Source organism: Etheostoma cragini, chromosome 16, assembly GCF_013103735.1.
Source record: "Etheostoma cragini isolate CJK2018 chromosome 16, CSU_Ecrag_1.0, whole genome shotgun sequence".
NCBI lineage: Eukaryota > Metazoa > Chordata > Actinopteri > Perciformes > Percidae > Etheostoma > Etheostoma cragini.
This window is the reverse complement of record NC_048422.1, coordinates 20,894,662-20,916,822: the sequence shown is the minus strand read 5'-3', so window position 1 is coordinate 20,916,822 and position 22,161 is coordinate 20,894,662. Positions and strand designations below refer to the sequence as shown.

Genomic DNA, 22,161 nt, shown 5'->3' with positions numbered 1-22,161 from the left:
ACTGAAGAAATTAGCTTTGCTGTTTGACTTGCCAGCAGCTCTTGCCCTCAGCCAGATTTGAGGGATGACAACAAGTTTTGCAGTTTCACATCCAGTTTCTGCCACCTGTCCTTAACAACATCTGCGTAAGCTGCCGGGAGAAAGAGGGAGATGCAGAGAAAACGTTCCAGGCAAGTCATCTCTAATTTATGAGGTGGCACATAATTTTATCAGAGCTAAATAAAAAAAGCATGTGTTATTTTTAATGTCTTGATAACTTGATGTGATAAAGGTTTTTTTAGTAAAAAAAAAAAATGATGACAGTAAATATGTTATCATACATTTAATTATGTTCACAATATGCTGTGTTCTAAACGGTTTCAGTTACATTTTTATCATGCACTTGATAGCTTACAGCTCTTCCTTATGGGTGACCATAGTGGGATGAGACCAAATAGTGTTTGACATTACACACACCCAGCTAGGCTTGCACGATTGGGGGAAAAATATGAATCACGATTTTTAAGCTTAGAACTGATTTCTAGATTCTCTGCCACAATTCTTTTCTCACGAAGTGTAATATTTATTGCACACATGAAGCATAACAAAACAAAAAAAAAATGCAGTACCAAACATAGATTTGTTTTGGCACCTATAGCACATTGCTCATCACCACACGACTGTAAACATAGAGGCTTCAATGAAGAGAAGAGAGAGCATTTAAGCGCTTGGGAGCGTTTTAAAACCTATTTTATACAGTCTATATTTAAAAATCACGGAAGAAAACAGTAGCAAGTGTGATGCAGTCGGCTCTTAAAATTAAATGAAAATTGAAGCCATACAATTTTTTTCTTCTTTTAAAAAATAAATAAAAACAGGGTGAATTGAGATTGATTAATAGTGCAGGCTTATACCCAGCTTTGAAGTAGAGCAAACACCCACTGCAGGTAATGCTCTAAATACATTTGCACTGTTGGACACTGTTTTTCAATAAGTACTTTTAATTTGACAAAAATTATGTCACAACATCTACTCTGAACTCATTGAAAAATCTAGAATTTTCAATTTAAGTGTATGTGCACTGAGGCTTTACGTTTCCAAATCATAGTTGCACACTGAACCCCAAATGGCTTCTAAACTTCAGACACCTTGAACTTTGATTTAAGGTGAGCACAGAGTAACTTTCCCCTTCAGCAGATGAATGGGAAAGCAGCCTTCTAGTGTCAAACTCTGCACGTACATCATTCTGCACAGAGAAGGTCAAACATCCAACTGTAGTTACAAAAAGCAAAACACGTGTGAATGGAGGGGAATGAAACATATGAATTGTGTTGAGTTTTTATTAGATTTTTATTCTGTAATTTCCTTTAGTATAATTTATCAAATTGAATACTTCCATGTCTTGTTTTTTTCTCTATTGTAACAAGCCACGTAGAAACTGCAATATAGGCAGAGTTTGACATTTTAGCCAAGGGGGGGGGGGGGACAAAAAAATAAAATTACTAGGGCAACTGAGACCTTAACTACGAATCAAGATCAACATGCCTTGGATTTCTTTTAGTTACCTCGCTTCACCTAACCTAACAACCACGGCCCCGCATAAGCTGTGTCACAACTGTAGTTAACAGCTAGTTCAATCAACCCAGGGTTGACATTAAAGAGGCGGTGTTTGCACAGAACGACCAATCCAAAACATCTACATAAAAGCAAACTATAATTCCAAATAATTCTCTCTCTCTCTGCGCACCGAGCTCCAGCAGATCTTCTAAGAACGGTGATGCCGTATAGATTGTCAGAAGGTGGTGGTGCTTTTACACAGGATTGTCTCTAATCTCCAACATAACCCTCTCCAGACAAGGTTAGGTGTTCATCGTAAATTACCATGGCGATTAAACCCGGTAACAAGTAATCCAATGTTGTCATACACAAAACCATGGGTTGAACCTGACGTTACCTTGTTGCCAAATCTTTGTAGTACAGGCCTCTGGTCTGCCACTTGGGAAACACAGCCCAAACACATATGGACAAAACAATCATGCTAAATAAATATATGTGTATTTTTAAAGCCGATTGCAAATTACATTGTAACAGTTTAACAACAGTGCTACCGTATTGTGCAATCATTGGTGGTTCTTTGCGAGCTGTCAAGGTTTATTGTACAAGTAATAAAGACGAGCAGGCGAAACAGCAAAACGCCAGGCCTTTCAGTACAAAGTAATCTTCACTCAGAGGATTCCCGTTTTTATACAGCCAATCACATTGTGCCTCCCAACATGTAATGTCCAACTGCAGTTAGCATTCGATCAGTCTTTTAAAAGATGCACAAAACTCACAACAACTTAGCTGCTCATATATTTTGCCAGAGAAACTCAAACAATAAATTAATGAACAAATAAATAAAGACTAAATAAATCAATGAATGAATGAATGAATGAATGACTGAATGACAAGACATGCTTATTTAAGTTAACTTCAGCTTTGTGCGAAGATGTTCAACCGTTGAAAATGTGGTTTTGAATAGATATTCCTTACGGCATTCTGTCCCATCATTCAGAAAAAGAACAGGTGTAACTGATAACATTAATGATGGCTCTGTTCTATTTAGTTGTGCCAATAAACCGTGGGAGTAAGCCAGCATGCACAACACAAAGGCTCTGGATCTGTACACCTTAGTCTCTTCACAGAGACATGATGATGATGCTGATAGTCTCTCTCTTGCTCTTTATTTCTTTGGGTGTTGGTTTTCTGTGTTGCCGTTTCAGCCCTTTTAATACCATACCTGCCCAGTGCAGACGGTCAGGGAGTTTTGCACTTCTGTGAACTCCCCGACTGACCTAGTGATGAACCGCCTACCGCCACAGCTTTGGATAACACTGTTGCTGTTGGAAGTCGGCCATTACCTTAACCAAACTAATCTCATTGTTCACGTTTAGCGCCTTCACCTTAATTTACATTTGTTTACCCTGGTTTGTTATGTAACTTTGGGACAAAGTGTTCAAATTCTTATTTGAATGTTCTACAGATGTTCAGATACAGATGTTCTACAAATCTTACAGTAGTTGTGCAGGTGATTAGCAGTGCTGACCTACAAACATGCATTCTGTTCTCATGGGTTCGGGTTTATTCTCATTTCAGTGTACTGAGCTTGTTAGACAGCTCTGCCTGTATTCATAGCGTAAAGGTTAAGATGCAACATTAAATATATGATTGTAGGCTATAGTGTGAAAGTTTGACCTGGAAGATTTTTCTTCACAAAGGACAAAATGTTTTTGAGATCAGTCAATGATTCAGGACATGAGACCGAAAAAAGCCATCTTAACAAGGCAGCTACATTTCTAGTTGTATTAATTGATAGTTTACAATTTTTAGTATGACAATTACACATCTTCTATGATATCATAGCCCTCTAAACTTATCCCAAAATAAGGACACAATGTGTGTTGGAATAACTAATCTGAAAACTATTCTTTGGAGCCTGTCGTTACTAGAAAATGGGAGCACTGGTTGTTTGTACAAATGCCTCAAACAAAGTACATTTATGTTTATGTCTACCTGACTAGGGACCTAATTCGGGAGAATAATGACTGTGCTCTCTCAGTTGCAAAGGCATAAGTAATACAATATTTATTGCCTTAACTAAGCCACAGTTGTATGATTGAAGTGGTGGCTGAGAAAACACCCTTGAGAGTTTAGAATAGAGCCCAAGCAATATATTGGTGGGCCGATATTATTGGTCGATATTAGGCATTTCCTGATCTACCGGTATCAGCATATTTATAAATATTCATTCATCAGAATCATTTATAATGACAAATACATGATTCTGATAAACCAATATTTAAAAAATAAAACCGGACTGTCAACCCGGTTAGGAGCATTGGTATTGCAAAATTTGTCCACCAGAGGGCGTTCTACAAGATCCCTGTTGTGTTTTTGTTCAAAGGACATTAAGTTTAATATCTTAAGTTTGTATTTTTGTACATTTTATTCATCAGAACTTTAATATATTTTTAAGTTCCTCTGTTCTGTTCTGACAATAAAACAAATTATTATCATATTATTTTGGTGATAACTCATAAATAACTACAAGAAACTAATTAGGGAAATCTGTTTATGTTTTGTAACGTGTTTCGTATAGGTATCGGCCTTTAAAATTGGTTGGGCTCTAGGTGGGAAACTACAACAGTAACTCCCAAATAACCTATTTTGTAGTCCGGGTTGGAAAAGTTGTGGATTCCAAACTCTCATTTATGAATGCCAATCTTCCAACACAGACAGCATCAGGTAACGAGAGAAGGATGCACACATACAATAGCCAGATCCACACAATTCTGTTACAGTATATATTTTTAACTAGGATATTGCTAAGCTCTGCTTAAAGCAATGGTTTCAAACTTTGGAAAAAAGTAGAGAATTAAAACAGCGCCACAGGACACCCAAACAACAGGCCTCCTGCTACAACAAGCCCCCGTCTCAGGCCATTACCACTTTAATCATGTGGAGCACATAATAAAAAACACATAATAAAATACAGCACTGATGCACCATTGTAAAGTAGTAAAACAGACAGAAAGACAGAAACAGAGTAGATGGAGAACAAATAAGAGACAGATATCAGAGACACCTAGAAGGAAGGTAAACAAATAGTCTGGTGTCCACTTGTCATATTGATGTGCATTTTTTACTGTATATACAGTGCAAAATAAAAATACACATCGCAAAAACATTTAATAGGCATGTGTGAGCTTGTGCAATGTTTAAAAAATAAATATTGCACAGGCGCACACATGCCTGTTAAACACTATTTGCTGCACATTTGCTCAATGGTGGTAAACATTGTTCTGTAGAAAATACAAAGCATTCAGTGCAACTTTGAAGAGACGCATGAAGGTAAGAGACATAAATTGAGAGGAATTGGTGAGGATATAGGATGGAAAGACCATAAAGAAACGATGCTGAACAAATCAATATCACCTGCAACCACAATTAGACCACATGAGATTCCTTGGCCTCCATAGTGTACACTTGAGAAAATCACCAAATCACATTTACACACACACACAAAATCAGAAACACTTACCTAGATAAATCTAAATAGTATTGTGGCAGTCAATATGGCAGTCAATATGTAGCATTTTGTTGTGGCGGCGGTTAGCAAAGCAATCCAACTTGCTTCAATCCTTATACAAAAAAGGCATAAAATGAAAAAAGTGTGTGCACCACTTTCTCCAATGTGGGAAATGATTAGATAGTGATTAGCATTTTGCAGCTGCTGCTGGGTAAAAAAAAAAATTATATTTAATTTTGATAAGCAAGATCCCAGCGCCAGAGCATATTCATGTATGTTGTGTGCTAACATTTGTGAAAAATATCTGGAACTGAAGAAAGGAATTTCATGTCAAGTCTACCTGTAAAATCCCAAGTTATCAAAACAAAGCAAAAACAATCCTAGCAGATCCAGGATAGTCCTGAAAGAACAGCGGCCTGTTGCACGAAACCAGGATAAGGGATTAAGACGGGATATTCAAGTTATCCTGGATGAATTTAGCTTTGACTTAGTTGCACGAAAGCAGGTTAAAATTAAAACCAGCCAAGTAACCATGGAGATTTAGACTAAGATTAATGCAAAAATTAATCCTCGAGTCTCCTGTGTTAAATCAGCTGCCGCACTGATCCAAAATAAACGTGTTTAACAGTTAATCCGTTGTCTTCTGTGTTCTGCTTTATTTTTATTAACATGCATTAATTGTCAAAAGTTTGATTTAAACCCCTACTATTGCAGTTGTTTAGATGGTTGCACTGGGACCCAGTTGCCAAGTGGCAATCGGGACAGTCAGGACTTTTTTCCGGTGGCCTGCTAGTGTTTCGAGTAAACCGGTCCGACAATAGTTATACATTGCAAGTTCTTAGCAACACCAACCGGCTGCCTGGTGAGCGGCCTCTGCCCGCGGTCTGCCAGCAGAACTGTGTGTTGCTTCAGTGTCCACTCTCTCTGTAAAAATAGAGATGAGCAGCGCGGCTTCCGTGGTCTCAGCTTAAGGTTTATAAAGGACGCGCTCCGGAGATTAAGTGGGACAATGCAGCCCTATTCCCAAAGGACATCAATGGCAGACTGGTCAGAAAACAATACATTCATGATTTAATTTTATTTTGTGTCCTTCTCTAATAAAGGATAGTATTTGTTACTCCTTAGGATGTATCCCTTATGTGTTTTATTAGGTAATATAGCTTGCTTTGGTTTCATAACCTCAATTAGTCTCACATCTCTGGACCAATATCGTGACCTATATACGTATATAGGGTAGTGTACATTCATCACACAGGGAACACCACAATGCTTGTTAATCTTTTCATTCTGGTGCTGTCACTTGTCAGATTAGAGCTTGGGAGAAGAAAAAACAAAACATGAACACTACATTGTTTTACATACTATATATGCAAGCAGTGTGTATTAAAGTCACTTACTTATTTTTCTAGTATTTGTCCTGTTCTGATTGTTCTGTATAAACATTAATTGTTGAAAGATATTTAGAATTAAGCATAGCTTATAGAGATTTGGGCATATGGTTGTTCTCACGTTGTGAGTAAGGGTTAATAGTAAGCCTAGTCCTTAGTGTACATTTCCTGAGGAACATTAATTCCCTCTGCTCACTTTTAAAGGCAAAGTTAGCAAATAAACACATTTTATTTATATAGTGCTTTCCATGGTAGGGTACTCAACACTCAACACTTTACAGTAAAACCAGCACATTAAGCACATAAAAGAAGTAGTAGGCTAAGTAGATATTTTTAAATCCTTACACACTCAGTCAGTCCACCATAGTCTGTTGGGCTTCTTCTCCTCGTTTGATAACAGTTGTATTTTCCTTTTTGCATATTATATGCTTCACCCCCTCGTTACTTTCCATTAGAAGCTGCTACTCAGCGTGTGAAACATGTGCCGAACGTGGCTTCTCCATTTCTGCTTCAGTAAATCTGTGATTGAAATCATGGTCTATTTAAGAAAGCTGTGAACGCGCACTTATCCCAGCTATCTACACCCGGCTTGACATAGCTACACCTTCTCATCTTGGCTCGGCAAACGTGCAACCAATTAAGTCGCAATGAACGGATCACACTAAGTAAAACTGCGCTTTTTCACTTATCCTGGATATCTTAATTCTACTTTCGTGCAACAGGGCCCAGGGCCATGGCCAATCCTCAGGGGAGCATGAAACAAGCCTACAAAATTTCTTGACAAACTGTACAGTAGTTTTCGAGATATGTTGCTTTGGACCAAAGTGTTGAAAGAATGACCTATGGACCAACATTGCTATCTCAGATTCATATTTCAGATTCATTCTTTGTTGAGGACATTTGCTCTCACATTCTTAAGGCTGACACAAGAGCAGCATGATCTCACTTGACAAAACAATTGCCAAAAAAAATGTCTTCCATGTCAATAGAGGTTTTTTGTGATTGAAGATAACCTCTCTTTTGTACTTTTTGTACAGAGTAAGAGTAGTAACCGATATACAAGAATAAATGCCCTGGGCCCTTCTCTTGCTTAACCCTTGTGTTTTCTTCCCGTGGACCCTGCACTTGTTGTCCTCCCGGGTCAAATTTGACCCGTTCGGTTTTGCCAGTATATAAAGCATGAAGTGTAAATTATCACCCAAGTCTGTGTTTACATGAGCTTTACTACAAAGTTTTAGTTTTGTCACACATCTTCTTAGCCAGCTTCTTTTCAACTTATTAACACTAGTTTTACACTTATTATTTTTTAACATATGGTCAAAAAGTTATATGTAATTTCTGAGTTAAAAAAGATGAAATTATGAATTATTTTGACTAACAGTTGAGATCAGAGGAACATATGTCAATGGATTATCATATGTGGTATGGTATAAGTCAAATTTTAGTTAGGATACTGTTTCAAAACCATATACATTTTTTGTACGCCAGCAAATAATCACACTTGTTTTCTTTCCGGGTCAAAACTGACCTAGTCTGTTTTGCCTATTTAAAAAAGTATAAATTATCACCCGATTCTATTTTACACCTTTTGGACAACTTCATTTCAACTCATTAACACTAGTTTTACAATGCATGGTGAATAAACTTCATTTATATGAAATAACACCTAATTTAGGGGTAAAATACGCATATATTATGAATTATTTTAATTATAGTAAAGATCACATGAATCCATGTTTGGATAATTTATAAGTCACTAACTAGTATGTTAGTCATTTGGCAGGATACTGTTTTGGAACCATTTTTTAATTTTTTTATGGCAGCCAATAACCACACCCGTTTTTTTCCTGGGTAAAAAGTGACCGGGTCTGCTTTGCTTGTTTATAAAGCATAGACAATTATAACCTATCCCTAAATTCTATGTTACCACTTTTATCCGACTTCATTCCAACTCATCACAACTAGTTTTACACATATTTTTCCATTCATGGTCAACAGACCTAATTTACATGAAATTATACCCAATTTCTGAGTAAAATAAGGGAAAGCTCATTAGCTGTTTTGGATTAATGGCGGGTATGTGACAATTATTAGCCAGGATATCCCCAGGTCAAAATTAACCAATGCAATTGTATTTATAAACAACAGAGAGCTAACAAAAAGGACAAAACCTAATTAAGGAAAATTGTCTCGTATCCATTTAGGAAAAAACACATTAAAAGGACAAGTTCGAACGAGTTCAAGTTGTGTGTGTGTGTGTGTGTGTGTGTGTCTTTGCATGTGCATTCATGTGTGTGTGTGTGTGTGTGTCTGTGTTCATCTGTTGTAAAGCACAATAGTGCCCCATTGCACCACTGGGGCTAAATTGACCCAGGAAAACCACAATGCTATAAAAAATGGATAAAACACAATATTCAATGAAAGTAAGTAAGTAAGTTCAGTGTAGGTAAGTTCTGACATCGTACATCACCAGCAGATGTACTAAGAAGAAACTACAGAAATATAATGTTGCCCAATTCTGCACATATACTGTACAGCACATGCACAAAAAGCAACTTTCGTAGACTAGTAATTCATAGTCTGGTGTGTTTGAAAAGATTTGTGAATGATATCTATGGCTATTGATTACATTTAAGCCCTTCACATTACATTATAGACTCTACCCCAGCTGGGGGAAATGCTAGGAGTGAACAGAATCCCTTTGAGATGGGTCATGGCTTCATTGGTTTATGTTCTGTCTTGGAGTGTTCTCCATTAGCCCTGAAAAACAAACCCGTTGTTCCTGTAGGTTATCATACACCTTGTAGGTCAGCAGAGAGGGTGTAACAAAGAAAAATGAATACACATACCCATCCACTCACAGACAGAGAACTTAAACCTAAAAAAAAGCAAATTCTCTAATCTTTTGCAAAGGTCAGGAGCCTGCTGTGGTTTGTCTTAGGCTTAGCTGTCTTGGCATATATATATATATATATATATATATATATATATATATATATATATATATATATATATATATATATATATATATATATATGTTTAAATAAAAGTTTGTTCTGCCATCAGTTTACTGACATCTATTTTATTGTAATGTGACAGTAAAACAAAGCCATATTTTAGCATGCAAGAGTATTCTTTCCATTCTGACTTATTATTTTTAGTTGATTGTGGGCATTCATTGGCTGAGACCAGGGGGGGCTGTGTTATCAACTGACTATGGATCAGGACCAGTGCAGCCTGTAGGCTATTAGGAGAGCGAGCAGTTCAAGCTCCTGCCCTGCCGTTCCTTAATTGGTCCCCTCAGAAGCCTTGCACACACAAACTTCACAATCACACTGGAAGATTGTACAGAAGAGAAACGAAAATCCCTGTGTGCAAGGCAGCTTGGCATCGATTAGCTCACTCTATCACTTCAGTTTCTTCTTCACATTTTTTCCCATCTCATTTCTTTTCACCTACAGATTACAATCAGCTGGGGTGGTCTTTGAGTAAACCATAGAAGTCGAGATAAAGAGGGGAAGACAGAGGAGAAAATGGCTGGAACAAATGGGAAATGACTCAGCACTGCCTACTGGGTAATTGGGTTTTATCCTCTCATTTTATCAGAGCTTGTTTTGGATTAAAGCTATACAACACACACACATACATAGAAAAAGGAGAAGGATACTTCGACAGATCTCAGGATAACTGATTAAGAGTAGGAGAATGAGACCGGTGCTGCAGTCCAATTATGATACTCGACAGAAGAAAAGCATGACCGTTTTCTGCAGAAAATGCAGAGAGCTTTTCAATCTAACCAAATCTGGTATCAAGGTATTGGACACAGTCAGTAAACACAATGCGCACAAAAATGTCAACACGAGATGCTGGGGCACAATAGCTTGTCTTTTCTATTTCCACATTCTAATTCAAGGCATGGTAATTTCAACCTGACATTTCAATTTCAGATGCTTCTACAATTCAGTGCATTGAATATGGATCTTGTCAGTACATGTGTACGCTCTGGTTGGAGATCACGACAGGATGATAGTTGATGAGTTATCCAAGCAGAAATACTGTATATTTCTTACACTCTAAAATGGTTCCAATCTATTTCTACCGGGACGTTTTACAGCAAAGTGGGTTTGTTACAAAAATGATTCATGGCAAACTACAGTACAAAATATAAAAAAGGTTCATTGAAAACACAAACTCTTTAATGGAGCATTATTAGGTTCAATGTGGACATGAAACTTGAAAATGTTCTTTTTGAAACCTACCCTTTCTTCAACCAAACTCTAAAATTATCATTAAGATATACTATATATACGGCTTCTTGTCTGTCGACGTGTCAGAACAACTGGTACAGGAAATACATTTATTTCCTCAGCTTGTCCAACAAAAGCACTGCCACTTAAATATCAAACCAGCATGACATCTGCCCAACACCAAGCGTGTTGTGCAGTTCTTACAGAATAATCTACATGCCCGTGTTGATTGCAATAGAGGAACATATCACCCAGTGCGACAGTTAATGTGTTTTTAATAGTGCTTGGGTGAAGAAAAAGATAAGCTATGTAATAATCTGCAATATATTAATAGCAGGAGGGGCAACATTGAATATGTTTTTCAACATTGTTGAAAAACATGCGAAAATGACACATTTCCTTCTATATTGTCAATCACCTTGTAATTGCAATAAGAGTCAAAATAATCTTGATAAAAAAAAATTCTCTCCAAATTGTTTTAAACGTATGTAGGCGCTCTGCCGTTATAAAGTAGATTCTGTAGCAGCATCTATCCTCAGCCCTGAGGTTGGGTTGGTCCAAACCAGCTAAGATGAAATGAAGCAGAAATAGGCAAGGCTATTTATTGATTGGGCTGTCTGTGAGGTGAAACAAAAGTAGTCTTTAAATGAATGTAGCCTCAATGATGCACAGAATAGATGTTATCTATCTTAATGACAAAGGGGAGTCCTTGGCTGAAGGGGAACCTCATCAAAGTTACACATGCATAACCTTGCAGCGGTGCTCGGAGAGCAGAAGGAAACACACTACCTTATGTATGGATGAACATTTAAATTCCACTGCTCAAGCCATTAACCAGTGGCAATACACCGAAGGAAAGGAATTCAACACAGCTCAGTAGGAATGTAAATACAAGTGGGATATTTGTTATATCCTTATTTCATTCCACATTTTCTTTTAAAATGCTTAATTTATTCCCTTGTTTAAATGTAAATCAGTTGCACAAATAGATTTTTTGGTTTTTCATTCAAATTCGTATTAAGCAAATGTGACCAAACAGCAGGTAAAGACTGCAGGAGGTTATGCAGCCAAGAAACCAAGAAAAATGTGGACAAAAGCAATGTAGTTTCTCTCCAGAAGCATTTAGAATACGTGGAAATGAAAAGAGGTGATGATTCACTTTAAAATGGCCGACTATGACAACGATAAAAGCAGAACATGCTTCAAGAAGTAAGAATATTACTTTTGTTTAAGGATAGCAGACTAAATAGGACAATAAAAACCCGTTTGTTTTGAACGCTGGCCAGGGCCGAAGAAGGGCTGGAGTATTAGAAAGAGAGGAGAAACTACCGTTCTGACAGTGTGTACCACTAAGGCAGGCCAGGAGGGAAAGAGCTGCATGATCTGCCTTTCCGTTGCGTTCAGTATGCTTTTAATATACAACAAATCGCTTGTTGAATTTAAAACAATAATTTCTAACTTTTTTTTCTGATCAAATTTTTTGTGATTCTTTCATTTATTTTTTATTTCTAACTTTTTTTTATTAAACACAATTGAACATTGAATTGACAATGACATGATAAAAAGAATGACAGTCTTCTGATATGTTCTTTCAACAAACATAACAAATCTCGTGGTGTGTGTTACAATATGTCGGAATCTTTCGCAAAAGGTATATTGTGCCAGTTGATATTGCGATGACGATTAAATAAAAACAATATATAGTGCAGGCCTAGAGGTGGCACAGTGATGGCCAAGGGAAGGACCACCAGTGCTGGCTGATCGAGGCTGTAAAGGTCTGACAGGGGCGAAGGGAGGCCTGCCATGGGGACAATACAGCGGTCAAGCTGGGAGATGAGCTGCACAGACCGTTTAGTGAACTTTGAACTTGTGATTATGAAGACACTGCCCTTTTTCAAATAAATCCTGCCTTTCACTGCCAAATAAAAAGGAGAAGACAGCAGAGGTAAAGAGTTAGGGAGAAAAGATGAAGGGAGTCACAGTGGGGCTTTAAACCGCTCAAGGTGTGCCCCTTTTCCCATGTTGCTCTAAAATATTCTTACCAAAGCTCTCTCCAAGGATAAACTGCAGATTCAACGTCTACTGCATGGGGAAATCATGCCTTCTGTACACGATGGTGGCCGTGGCCGTGTCCGTAGACTAAATTTATTTTAAATACGTTCCGGCACAAAGAATTAAAATGTTATTTAATTATGAGGTAATTGACTAACATGCATTTAATAGGGTTCAGGGTTGCTCACAGGATTATTTCAGCTTCATTAAACTCTATATTTATGGATTAAATTGTATCATGAACATTTTGGTAGTTAAGGAAATATGACTAATTATTTTTAGTTTTGTCATTCAATGCTAGTTTTATTTTATAGACTCTGAATGAAATCTGGATTAAAGGAAATGTAAGTCTTTAGAATAGTCTGTTCCCTGTGGTTTAAAGTTCAACTTTGAGTTTAGTTTATTTTTACGTAAGCACTACACAAAGACAGTACTTCTAAATATTCCCCGTGTCGGCAGGACTGAGCATTTCTCTCTGAAAAAAACACAGGAGCCATCTTCAAAGACCAATGGGATTCCACTTTCTGTTTTATGAATGACAGAGCTTTGTTGGTTTTACATCACACAGTCACACATCACTACAGAGTGTTATTATGTAGACTTCATACACCAAGAGGGACACTTAAACTGCATCCTGCATCTCTGACACTCACAAAAGCACCAAATAGCCATTGAGAAAGACAGGGGTGCATGAAATATAGCCGGGAATGGTGCTTTTCTGCAGCTTGGGATGTCATCCGATTTTTTTATAGTAAAAAACGGAGAGGGAGAGCAAACCTCTCTTGGATTTACAAAATGAGGTCTAGATAGTACAACCTACCCAATCATTAACCATCGGTACAATACTGTGTTCATAAGACATAAACAGCACAAAGCCAAACTAAAGCCAGAACATAAAATGACTGTTTTTTTCTTGTCCAATATGAGGCTTAGGCACAGCACCCAAACAGTTCTGGACACCTCCGAAGCCGAATGAATAAAATCAAGTAAAATCAATAGTGAGCATTAAAACTAAACTAATACATTTTTTTCAGATCTAATGATTGTAGTTGGTCCCCAGCAAGTTTTGTCTTTAAGCTTTTTGAGTGTTATTTTTTTTGGCTCTCTAATAATATTAGTCCAAAATAATGACAAATTGTATCTGTGTGTTTTTATTGAAAACACATTTTGTAAGAAAGAAACCCTGTACCTTCACGCCAAATACATGCAATCAAGTCTTCCACAAGCCTAAGGAAAACACTGAAAATCAAAATAACGATATAAGGGCTGAACGATATTGTGTTTTCAACAACATCAGCATCAACATCGCGATGTGCGCATGCACAATAGTCACATCGCAGGCGTTGCGATGTTGACGCTAATTCTTTTTGTTGCTTGCTACCATCCAGGCTAAAGCTTGTATAGTTAGCCTAAAGAAACAAGCAGAGAGCTGCTACCAGCCAGGCTAAAGCTAATATAGTTAGCCTAAAGATCCAATGGGTCCGTCTTTCCCAACTAACGTTACGGTTCGGAGCCGCGGCTCTGAAAATGTAACTCTAAACTACTACCGAAGTCTTTGTCTGAACTAATGTCATTTCCATTGATTTAACCTGGGTTGGTTATTATATGAATACAATGGTGTCATGGTAGTCAACCAGCGTATTTCTACTTCTCCAAAACCACTTCAGAATAGTAAGGTTAGTCCAAGTGCTTACTTGCTTTGGTGTTTGTAAAGCATTAAAGTTTAACAAAGACTGGTTTGCATTAGAAAAGATCCTTTTTGCATTTTCATCTTCCATGTAGATGCACTCCCCTACAAAATCACCGCAGTAGTAGAGAATGATTTATTATTTTAAAAAAGAGCTATTTATGTTATCTTTTAAAAATTACTTTTTCTTTTTTCATATTGCAATATTTATCGCAGGGGGAAAAGATAACGCAATGTCAGATTTGTCCAATATCGTGCAGGCCTAATCGATATTATATCAACATCGATATATTAGGCCAGAAATCTTCAATTTTGAATACTGTAATATGACACAAGTGTGGTCTGTTTCTGGTTTAAAAGACTTTTACAGTAAGGTGATTTAATTTTCCAGACATACTTTGTGTTTATCCACTTAGTGATTGTTTTTGCATTATTGGTGATTATTTATCATAACTCTCATTGTGGTAATGTTTTGTGAATGCACAAATAGTCAACCCTACAATATCGCAGCAATATCAACATCGACAAATTGCCCAGTTCTACACTAAAATGGAATCATGATTCATCTCAAATGAAAACAATGTCCTCAAACATTTACCACCACACCTCACAGCACATACAGCCATGACTGTACGCATTACATGAAGTATACGATCAAAAGGGCTTTATTTAGTTCTGAAGCACACTAACAAGGACATCAATCACATGTCCACCTCTACAGCATGGATTTCTTACATTTTTTCATGTTTGATGTGTTGAAGTTTCACACCAATATTGTAGTATGGCCTATGAAGTCTGGCTAGTGACGCGAAATAAAATAACAACAACATTGATGCTGATGTCTAAATGTGTTATTATTGATTTACTTTCATCACATTCTCTCACTCGCCACCAAATCTGGTGGATGAAAATGTTCGCTTCTGCGTGTCAAAACTCTGTAGCGCACACACCAAACACACAAACACCGAACCCGTACTTTAATCCGAAAGTCATTAAATATGCATTTGCTTTTGATTACTCTTGAAATTAATTCATCAGGGAGAGCAGTGACAGGTGCTTGCTGTTACTGACAAACTGCTGTAGCAGTATGAGATACTTAAGTATTCTGCACTGTAACCCTAATATCTCTCTCTCTCTCTCCCCCTCCCTTCTACCATATCCTGCTCTCTCGTTCTCCAAGCTCAACTCTCCTTTCCCCTTTAGTCAGGTGGTGAGGTGAGAAATGATACCAGAATCAAAACATTTGTCAGAGCAACAATTCACCGAAACTAAATTACATGGCGAGGAATTGCAAGGGAGAAGTGGGCAACAAGAAAGGATGAGGGGACTGAGTGGTTATGAAATAGAAGCGCTTTTGAGGAAACAAAAGTGTGGTACAAACTGGAAGATTGGAAGAGAAAGGTGTGTGGGGGGGAAGCAGGGCATTGATGTGAACGGTGTATGGTGTGAATCTTGCCTTTGTGGCAATGCCCTTGAGTTAGCCAGTGAGGCATTGAATGGTGCATTGGGGATTGGCAGTTATCTCCAAGGCTTCCCTTTCAGCGTTATAAGAAAACGCATGACAGCAATGCTAGCTCTTATCGAACAGAAAGCTTCAAGGCTGCGGAGACAAGGCTGAGAGGCAAATGTGCAGGAGGCGACTGAGATGGCAACATTTGACACCCTGTCATTCTCGCAGCATTTTAGCAATCAGATACCACAGTGCAACATTACAGTGCATTCATGCGAACATTTGGCACGCTTGCACCATATACACGCTTGTATAAATGATGCTGAACAATTAAAGTGTAATCTCTATGTAGTGTGTAACAATGAATATTGCTAGAGATGCCTTGAGCTTACCCTAAGAATTGGTATCAAGGTCGATCTGGGTATTTTTTAGGCTGATCGATCGCTGCCGGCTTAAATAAACCCGATCAAATGCCAATCCTTTCATCGCTGTACTCCACTGTCCACCACTGCCTGCTAGTGTTGCAAAGCTGAAAGGTGCTCTACAGTGTAAGCACTTTACTGCATGCGCCAGTGAAAATTAGAATGTACTAGTATACTGTATACTGCTAATATATGGCTTTTCTAGCGTCACCGCGATAACTGTATGGAGTTCTATCACTAATTCTTTTTTAGTGGTGCCTTTTATATTCAATTCAATGTTCAATTTGTTCTATGAAAGAATGTTGGAAACATATTTCCTTTTGCTTCGAATTCAAGAAGCAATTTGTTGTATTTTAGCAGAATACTGAAAGCAGCAGAAAGGCAGAACTGTGGACACTTACATTCAACAACGTAGTCGCATATCACGTTTTCCTCATATCGTGCAGCCATAGTGCCTTTGTGAAAATTTAATTTTGTGCACACTGGTGTGAGTGACTGAGTTCTGACCCCAATCTTTTAATATACAGGGATTTGCTAAGATATTTTGGATTAAATAGGTCGTCCAAAAAAAAAAAGAAGTAAAAAAGTTAAAAGGTGAGTGGAATTTAGTAGTGAACAGCTGTACTTTAATGTACCAGGTAGATATTTAATCAACTTTAAATATGTTTTGTTGTTAATTACCTAATATTAAAAGACTCTGATTCGAATTGGGGCATAGGTACTAACTCTAAACAATACAGTACCAGAAATAACTGCATACAATACTAATACTGTAGAAAGAATTCTAGGACACAACAAAGAAGAGAAGGACCTCTAGTAATCAATAAATAACCACAGTAAAATAAAGTAGAAATATGACGTACCATCTCCAACAGATTTAAATTGAAAGCATTGTGTTTTATTGGAGCACCCAAAAGGATTCTGTTCCAATCAATCCTATCTCTTATGGGAATATCATGAACAAAAGCTTATCTATTGACCAGATTCCAAAGTCTCAATATCTCATTGGACAGAGCTACAGTAGTAATCAAACAACTCATAACAATATTCCCTACCATTGTTTGGCTGCTGGTGAGATTAGATCTCTCTAAATGTGAAGAACAAAATGATGGGAGAGGGGGTTGTGAGATAGATTGAGAAATGGGTTCCCTTTGAATAATGCAATAGTGAAACAGGGCAATATGACCACCATGCGACCTCCTACAGAATAGAAACAACTGTGGATACCATCCCATCTGTGCTCATAAATTCATCTCATGTGAAATGTCAGTTAAATCAAAGCTGGAGCTTGAGAAAGAGTCTGGCAGTCATTTTTTGGGATAAATAAAACATGGCAGAGATGACTCGATTGCCCTTTACTCCTCTCTCACTCTGTTTTTATCTGGAGATTTTTGCACTTGTGCCATGCTGTAGTCAGAATGCACTTTTAGCAGCAGGAGGCACAATGGCTGCAGATCTAAGTCTCTACGGGCACTACAGGCTTGTCAAATTTGATTAAATTAAAAGCATATTTATGTTCCTAAATGTAAATTAAAATGTGTACTGTGCACGCATCTGACAGTGCTGATGTGTTGTCGAGACTTTAATGTTTTCCCCCAGAACTATGCACGACATTCTGGTTGCAGGAAGGTTAGAGTGGCGGTTATCCAACCTAACCTACTGAACCATGGTCCAAGGTCAATCAGGCGTCTGTCATCTGCTCTGCGTGTGGAGAGAGACTGCGGGCTAGCTCCAGGCTGACCACTTACATGGTTTAGAAGTGTTGTCATGTTGGTGTCACTGCACAGGGGTACATTGATTGATTTCACCCCAATAACCTTATATAGTCCATTAGGACCTAACTCATGTTTCAAATCAAGCAGTCAATCCAATTAGTTTATACCATTCGAGTGTCACATTTAAAAAAAGGATAAGGATGGCATCATTCATTGAATATTTGTGTTATTGTCGACAAATCCCTTAAAAAGACTTAAACCAGCGATATGTCCATAACTTCAGAGATTTACAACTTTCCTAACTCAACCCATTAATCGTTTGTCCTTGTTTATGCCAAACATTCCTTGGTTTTGAGAGCATTTGCTGCTTTGTGTTATGCATTTTTAGGTTTTAAAAGTCTTCGTTGGACATAACAAGCAATTGAATGTCTTCACATTTGGGTTTTAGTAAATTGTAATATTTCATTTACCAAACTATTAATTGTGAGAATTATCGATAAATTAATTGATAGTAAAATAATTGTTTGTTGCAGCTATGGTCATTTCATATTGCAATTTTATATATACATACAGTACATATAGACACAATATTATATACAGTAGCTTGTTTACTAGTAATTCAATACATAAACAGTCTATATGACTAGCCACATGACAGACTATTTTAATACTCTGGTGTGAATCCTTGGACAGTGGAACAGAACTGAATATTTTCTCATTTTTTTAAGAACTTTAGTTCAAAATAGAAATGATGTAAATAATGCCATATTGCAGTTCGGCTGCTGGTTTTTCAACGTTGCAATAGAAACTAGAGTTGGGCGGTATCCGAATTTTGATACCGTCAAACTTCCTCCCTATTTTACCGCGGTATACAGTATTACCGTGACTAATTAAAAATGATGACGTAAGGCTCAGATGGCATCACCAACCTGTTGCCTTGTGCCGGCACCGCTCAGAAACTGAAAACCAAACACTGATACTGAAACACCTCTTCCTTCTCATTAGGTCGGAACCTGAAAATGCTGCCAAACTGCCGGAGTTGTGTTCTTCTTCGAGACCAAGTCACTCAGTGCGCAACTTGCCATCTTCTCTCCCCCCCCGCCCCTGCACTGTCACGCGATGACAACCACACACAAGCATTTTAAGCCATTAAATAAATTATAAATCCTTGTCTCCTATATAAGTGCATCGCATTTTTTTTTAATGACATGTTGAAACGGATACCGTGGCTATTTTTAAGACCCCGCGGTATACCGTTTTACAGCCCAACCCTAATAGGAACAGAATAGGAAAATATGAAGCTACAGACATTTTTATATCATTTTGGCAATATAATGCCCAGTTGCAACCATAACCTACTTAACATTAGGACCATTCTTTATGCTTTTGTGACATTGCTGTGCAAGCTCTCTGTCTTTCCATGAAATTAAATTCCATGTACGACATGTCAAATAGTTCTGAGGTTGGCCTCGGTTGAAATGAGACAATTGAGCATTTTTTTTTGAAATCATGAAAAGTTCTTTTTTCCCCAACATGAATCATCCAAAAAGGAGTGCATTCAGTCACAAGCGGCACTCATGGAGAAACACCTACGAAGCCACAATCCCTCATACAGATTATTCTTGTTGTTGTGTAAAGACGCTCACATGTGACACACACTACATACAAATATACATAACTAGGCTGTAGTGCTCTTGCTCACCCTGTCACTGGAAACACTTCTGCTTCACTGATCACAATGCAAACGACTGTTATGCTGTTCAACATTTCATCTGCCCCGTCTCCTCCACGAATCCACCTGTAGGCACCGATTCCAGGTTTCTCCTTTGGGCTAAGTTTGTTCTCGTCACACTGTGTTCTCTCAGTGTGTCTAGCTTTAAATCGTATGCTTGCAGGTGAGTAATAATGTCCTGTCCTTGCAAGACATGGAGAATACATTTGGATTACTGAATTATAACATGACTTCCAATTGAGAAATAAATGTTCTACTGTAGGGGAGTTTATACGTGTAGGTGGCTTGAGAACTTAATTCTTATTTCAACCATGCTCCATAACTTAGCTTTGCCTGTATGTATTACATTATTCCATCACGTTTTTTATTTTTGGTAGAGTTTGCCTTTTCTATTTTATCTCATTTGATTTCTACATAAAGTGTTTGACTGACGACATCCATATTATTGCACAACATAAATATTTATTTCACATCCTGGCAGAGAGCCATTGCAGACGCTGCTCTAAAACCAGGCCTATGTATAACAACAAATACCTATGCAGCTCATAAAAACTACATTTTGCACGCAGAGGCACATTTCTCTTTTTTTTTGACAAGCATAGGTCACTCATTTTTAAATATCATGCAATGCTTTACATGGAAATGTAGCCACTGTGGAAATGCTGGTCAAGTTAATACAATGTGCAGTGAAAGGTCTTGAAAAAAGGTTATATTTAAACGCCTTTCAGACTAACATAAAAAAAATTAAAAATGACAACCAAAAAAACTCTTGATCTCTACATGCAAAGTTGCCCCGAGTATGCATAATCTAATATTTATGCTATGCAAATTTCAAAGTTGAAGCCAATTTCAGAACTTAGGATGTAAAATATGAAAACCTTAAGGGCGAGTTAACTAATTGACTTGCAAATGCATCTTTGTTTCACTGCCATGTGAGCTAAATGGATGTCAATAGGTCAGGACAGCAGAAGAAAGGGAAATATTTCATAATAATCTATTCACTGACCAAACGGAAACATTTTTAGACAATGCACATTCTTACATCCCAAACTTATCAGATAAATACACCATTAAGGTGTGTATTACCACTATAGAGAGACAGAGTATTTATAGCACAGTTATCTTTTGACCAACTTGTATACCCACTGCATCACCAAGCTTTTACTACTATGACATTTAAAATGAACAAACAAAAGGCAACTAATATCAACTACGAGTTTCAGAAGTCAGCACAGCCCTCAAGCAGTTGTCTTCTTCGTGGGTTTAATGACACCCTCTAGCTGTTGTCAACATGGCTTTAGCAGCTTATAAATATCAAACTTGTTACCAAAATGAGGGGGGGGGGGGAGCTTTGGTTGGGTTAAGATATGGATATGGATCTTCCTTGCCATTACAGTTGCAGCGTGGCAAAGGGCAGCAGAGCAGAGCGACGATCTTCTGTTCTGTGAACAAAACTGCTCGCCAAACGGAACTCGACACCGTTTTAAACTTTAAAAAACGACCATCTTCTCAAGAGGAACCCCATTAGCCTACTCAGACACCAGCCAGCGCGTGTCAACTTGTCATAATTAAGCTACATGCTTTTTTTGACACTGTCACACTCACGCACACAAACTGTTAACACCGGCTTCTTGTATTATCACTTTTCCAAAGCCAACCACACTGAAAACAAAAGCAGTCTGTCGAGGCACGTCGAGTTTTTTTCTCGAAAACAGAGACCCCCCCAATGAGATAAAACATTTAGCTTAAAGAGTGTGTTTGCGCTGTGCTTACCTCTTGCTAACGTGGCGGGCACTTGCGAACCGAGAAGCACGAGGATGCCAAAACTCAGGTAGCATCCTCCCGAAAAGTGTCCCATCACTGGTCTGCGTGTCTCCCTCCCCATCGGGTCTGGGGCCACTGGACTCGGGTCTCCAGCATTTGTCGTCTGCTCGAGGCTCCTCTAAACACGTTACCGTGCCCCCGACGGACGCTCTGTCCAGGTGTTTGGGTAGTTAGTGTCCGCCCGGAGAGCCGTCAACCTCACGGAATCGCAGTGCGGAGAGAAGCGATGGAAAGTGTTGCGGAGCTTTCGACAGTCCGCACTCTGCTGCGCGAGAGTGGGGACAGAGCGCGCGCGAGCCAACAGCTTGGGTTTTTTCGGGGGGAGAGAGAGCGAGAGAGAGATAGAGAGAAAGAGAGAGCGAGAGAGAGAGAGAGCGAGAAAGAGAGACAGAAAGCTTCCAAAGCCCCTGTGGACCTGTTGAGAAATTACAAAGGTGTGTGTGCATATGCGCACGCGCCTCGCTTGTGTGAAAACAACATCCTTTAATTATCTCTCTGCTTGTTTTTTTTTCTTCACATTTTCAGCTACACCCATGCTTGTGTTCTGGACAGAAATGTGTCCACTGAAATCGACACCATTGCCTTGGAGCTCTTGCC

The 22,161-nt window shown here is 38.2% G+C and overlaps 1 protein-coding gene across 1 annotated transcript in view; it reads right to left on the bottom strand.

The window, feature by feature from the left end:
- Positions 1-21,867, bottom strand: part of LOC117959826 (netrin receptor UNC5D-like) — a 180,778-nt gene extending 158,911 nt beyond the window's left edge. The window contains exon 1 of the mRNA XM_034897157.1: positions 21,514-21,867. Within this exon, the coding sequence (XP_034753048.1) occupies positions 21,514-21,625 (112 nt within the window). The 5' untranslated portion in view covers positions 21,626-21,867. The remainder of the gene's footprint in view (positions 1-21,513) is intronic.
- Positions 21,868-22,161: the final 294 nt, after the last annotated feature.